The 5,015-nt window shown below is 51.3% G+C and overlaps 1 protein-coding gene across 2 annotated transcripts in view; it reads left to right on the top strand.

The window, feature by feature from the left end:
* The window catches only part of PRKAG1 (protein kinase AMP-activated non-catalytic subunit gamma 1), a 26,220-nt gene extending 24,141 nt beyond the window's left edge, over nt 1–2,079 (top strand). The window contains exons 8-12 of one of the 2 annotated variants that reach the window (XM_023742374.1): nt 208–334; nt 440–605; nt 761–798; nt 1,034–1,180; nt 1,342–2,079. In XM_023742374.1, the coding sequence (XP_023598142.1) occupies nt 208–334; nt 440–605; nt 761–798; nt 1,034–1,180; nt 1,342–1,449 (586 nt within the window). In that variant the 3' untranslated portion in view covers nt 1,450–2,079. The remainder of the gene's footprint in view (nt 1–207; nt 335–439; nt 606–760; nt 799–1,033; nt 1,181–1,341) is intronic. The other variant, XM_004388285.1, reaches the window with a different exon arrangement.
* The last annotated feature ends 2,936 nt before the right edge of the window (nt 2,080–5,015 follow it).

Below are 5,015 nucleotides of genomic sequence, written 5' to 3'. Positions count from 1 at the left end.
ACACACACACACACACACACACACACACACACTCACACTCATGCTCTCTCTCTCTCACACACTCCTTAGATCTGGTCTAAATACTGCCTCTACACCCTAAACACCAGTTTTCCCTGTTTATAAACGTACTCTAAGGAGACATTAACCACCCTCAGCCCCAGTACTATGGAGTACATGGAGCTGACCATGATCTCCCACCTTCCGCAGCTTGTTTGATGCTGTCTCTTCATTAATTCGAAACAAGATCCACAGGCTGCCGGTTATTGACCCAGAATCAGGCAACACCTTGTACATCCTCACCCATAAGCGAATCCTCAAGTTTCTCAAATTGTTTGTAAGTGCTTCTCAGCCCCGTTTTTACTTCTTACATACTGGGGTAGAAGGGTCTCTGAGGGTGGTTTGGTGGCCTTAAACATCAAGCTGATGGTTCTTTCCTCAGATCACTGAGTTCCCCAAGCCAGAGTTCATGTCTAAGTCTCTGGAAGAGCTTCAGATTGGCACCTATGCCAACATTGCCATGGTCCGTACTACCACCCCCATCTATGTGGCTCTGGGCATCTTTGTACAGCACCGAGTTTCTGCCCTGCCAGTGGTGGATGAGAAGGGTGAGAAATTGGGCAGAAGGAGGGAGGGCTCCTGGGAAGTCAGGGTGGCTCAGGGGAAATCTGCTCCCTGCTCACCTCAGCCAGGAGAGTGATTTTATAGGCGGGGGAGCCTTGGATGCCAGATCCTCCTTACTGAGCTGCCTCTGTCCCCCTAGGGCGTGTGGTGGACATCTACTCCAAGTTTGATGTTATCGTGAGTGATTATGGAGGGGCTGGGAGGTAGGGAAAAGGGGAGGGGGAGGAGATGGGGTACTGAATGTACGGAGGGAGAAGGGAGAAGCTTTCAAATCCTGTTTGAAAAGCAGTTGATAAACTGGAGTGACTTGGGGGCATAACTGACAGCTGCCCTAAGTCCCTCTGGTAAGATTGGGTGGTCTGAGGTTTGGGGATTGGCTGCCTTCCCCATAAGCTCCTTCCTCTCTCCCCAGAATCTGGCAGCAGAAAAGACCTATAACAACCTAGATGTGTCTGTGACCAAAGCCCTGCAACATCGATCACACTACTTTGAAGGTGTCCTCAAGTGCTACCTACATGAGACTCTGGAGACCATCATCAATAGGCTGGTGGAAGCAGAGGTAGGGAGGGCAGAGACCATAAAGGAGCGGGATGGGGGGAGCAGGTGACAAGAGACCTAAGCCTTCAGAGTAGGATTTGGCAAGCTGGGTAGGGGGTGAGGGGCCCACCCTAATGGAGCTGGCACTAAACACCCCCTTTCTTCCTTGTTGCTCTGTGCCAGGTTCACCGACTTGTGGTGGTGGATGAGACTGATGTGGTCAAGGGAATTGTATCTCTGTCTGACATCCTGCAGGCCCTGGTGCTCACAGGTGGAGAGAAGAAGCCCTGAGCTGGGGGAAGGGATCAGGCAGCACTAGGGGATATGCCCCACTCACTGCCTGCCAGCAGCTCTGGAGATCACAGATGAAACCTTGGGAGAACTGTGACTCTGTTCCTTGCTCAGGAGCCCCCTACCCTTTTACCTTGGGGCCAAGGGAGTTGGAGGAGGAAGGAGAATAGATTTTTAGCAGCCCTTACCCTCACACATACACTCGAGAAAATTGTAGACCAGCCCATCTCAGCCCCTGCCCTCTTAGATATACCTCCCTTTCTGGGTCAGCCATGGGCTCTGTGCCTTCCCTCAGGCAGATTCTGATCTCTAAGAGATCCCTAGACCTCACCCTGCCTTTGCTTCTATCCCTGCCCCTTACTTCACCCTAAGATAATAGCACAGCAACAGTCTTCATAAAGATGTTTTTACTTACTCCGTTTCATGCTGTATGGGGCAGGCTGAGTCCAGTTAGTGACATTTATTCCCATAGTGGGAGTGGAGAGGATCGTGGGGAGGAGGGCCGTTGGGTTCCTGTGCTGCTTTTATGTGAAGGTAGATGGGGGTTAAGTGGAGGATGAAGTCGTGAGCCGAAGTTATTTCTTTTCATGGCAAACCTAATTAAAATGACAGGAACCTTTTCATGGTATTGCAATGTTTGATTTTTGCAGTTGATAGGCACTACTGCTCCAATCTTCCTCCTTCATATGGCTTCTTCAGCTCATCATTAATAACAATAATAACACATACGTATATGTGTGTGTGTGTGTGTGTGTGTGTGTAGATATATATATAAAACTGTGTGCCAGGCAACATTCTCAGGGCTTAGCTTTACATAATTTTAGTCCTCAGAACAATAGTAGGTACTATTTATAGATTTAAAAAAAACTGAGGCACAGAAAGTTTAAGTAACTTGCCCAAAGTCACACAGCTAGTAAAAAGTAAAGCTACGATTTGATTCCTAACAGTCTGGCTCCAGAGTTCATGCTGTTCACCACTACACTAGACTTCCTGCCTCTCTAGTTCTTCTTTATTAACTATTCCTTGCTCTATTCCCTGCAGCCCCCCTTATTATCTCACTTTCCTCTTTGCCTGGACCATAGCTGGGACCCAAGGAAAAGCCCATGACAATGTTAGGTCACCACAGAGTAGAAAGAAAGGGGTCTCCTTTAGGCAGAGAGACCTGCCACCACCATCAACTTTTCCTAGTGAGGGAAGATGGGCTGTGTTTGAATTCTGCTGAGCCATTACTACCTTTGAACCTGCAAATCCTTCGCCTTTCTTCCAAGGTGAGAATGAGCTGGAGAATGGAGGAAGGGGAGCAACAGGACTATGGTCACCCCATCAGACCCTTTCCCTGTGCTGAAACTGTGGACCAGTACAGCAGGCAGCACTAAACACTATAAGGAATGCTAATTGGGTATGAGCCAAATTCTGGGTATCATCTAACCTCTGCTGTGCAGGTATGATACAATTTCCCATCTAAGACCAGAAGCATTTTCAGAGTAACTTCTTGCCCCTACCCTCACTATGCCTAACTGAGCCCTCTGATGAACCCTCAGCCCTACCATGCTGGTTTCCCCAAACCTAGCTACCTGATGGAACACAGGGGAGAGCATCAAGGCACTTGTCAGAGCTCAACTTTCAGTGCTGCATCACGGGTATGAAGAAGTCCTCTGCTTCTGCATTCACCTCTGTACACGCCTCACAGCACATTCCCAAACTTGGGGGAGGGAGGCTTCCAAGTAATTAGAATTGGGGTATGTTTGTGTGTGGGTGGGTGCATGGTGGAAAGGACAGATGTCTGTATGTCACATTCCATCACGAAGGAGGGTTCATCTAGGGAGGAGGCAAGGACTTTAAAAAGCCTTAGGAATCTTGGTGGGACCTGGGGTGGAAGGAAGCGCCTTCAAGCCAAGAGTCATCCGCAGCTGGTAGGTACATGGATTCAGGGGGGATAAAATGGATGGGATAGGGGTGTTTGGGTTCTCTCTAAAGGCCCATGTTAAGGAGCAGGAGACCTTGGTTCCCACTAAGTCTCTGCCCCACAACAACCCTTCTGGCCCCATCCCCTTAAAAGGAAGGGTCTGTATCCAAAGGACTGCAGATACTTTAGTGGAAAACAAATTGGGATCTCTTGCTCTTCCCATTCCCCCAAAAAACCCAGCCAGCCAGTCTCAGAGTCAGGATGGAGCAGAGGGAAAGACAAGGGACAAAATTTGGGAGCCTCATAGCCTTCTATTACCTATTCCTCTCAGGAAAGACAAATTATCCCTTCTTCCTCAGGAGCCATTGCCATACACATTCTTTCCCCCACCTCCCTCCCTCCCCTCCACTGGAGCTGCTGCCATGGTTGCCAGGCATGGTTGCTAAGTCTCTGCATATAAGGGTTGGCGTGGGCTGTGCTGCCACTAACATTGTCATGGTGAATCAGGGGACACCTGGTATAGGCTTGGGGGGAGGGATCATGTGGATGAATGTAAGCAACAACCCCCCAGGACAGAATGAGCCTAAGAGGTGAGCATTCTGAGTATCACTTCAGGTGGGGGCTGAGTGAGCTAGGCATTGTGGTGGTGGTGGGGAGGGGGAGCTCTATACTGGGAAACAGGTTGCTTTTATCATTTCAGTTGCTAAGGGATTGGTTGTGCCAAGGGAGCACACCATTCCTCCTCCATCCCATCTGAAAGGGTGCAAGTGCCCAGCACTCTTCTGTCCTCAAGGCTGGGCAGAGCTGAGTGGGCACAGAACAGGGTGACCCTGACATTCTGGCTTCTGGTCTGGGGAGAGAACCTGCTACTGGGGGAAGGCTCCATGGGTGACCAAGGATAAACATCTAGAATGAGAGTGGTGGGGCTGTTTTAGTGGCCAAGCCAGACTCCTGTGCCCCGCTATACCAGCAGCTCTGTGTTTCAGCACCGAGGTGAGACATTAAGGACATAGGGGTCGCCCTCTTCTAGCTTGGGGGAACCAGCTCTCCCCCAGAGTCGCACAAAAGCTGCATGAAAGCCACCGCCTCCTCCCTCCATGCCTAGAAGCTAGTTACTCATCTCTGCACCCGAAGGCCACTGCTGCTAAAAATAGCCCCCCAGCCCTGGGCCAGCCCTCCTGTACCCCAAACCCATGGAAACCAGCAGAGTGGCAGGCAGAGACCTTGAGTTCCATTCCCACCACCACTCTGTCAGGGAAACTGGAGTCCAGGCTGGAAGTAAAGGCCGAACCCTGGTGGTCAGGCAACCTGACAAGCAGGAGAATGAAGAGTTAAAACGGCTGGAAGGTTGAAGAAATGGGAGTGGGGGAGGGGGCACTGTCAGCTTGGCAAGAATCAGAAGTCCCCCGCCCACTCGTGCTGGTCCCATCAGGCTTGGAGGACAAGAGCAGTGGGAAGGGGCGTCCAATCCTGGGCCCCAGGGGGCGGCCGTGCACATGGGGGAGGTAGCAGCGCAGAGCCGTCTGCGCCGTGTCACATGCGCGCGCACACAGACAGACAGGCACACACGTGTGCCTGGGTATATATAGTCCCTAGTCCCTGGGCCCGCCGCTTTGCAGTGGGCGCCGGCTCCCTGGCTGGGAGGGGGCTCTTGGGGCGG

This window comes from Trichechus manatus, unplaced genomic scaffold, assembly GCF_000243295.1.
Source record: "Trichechus manatus latirostris isolate Lorelei unplaced genomic scaffold, TriManLat1.0 scaffold00209, whole genome shotgun sequence".
NCBI lineage: Eukaryota > Metazoa > Chordata > Mammalia > Sirenia > Trichechidae > Trichechus > Trichechus manatus.
Note: the sequence above shows the minus strand (reverse complement) of the source record. Positions and strands in the feature narration are given on the sequence as shown.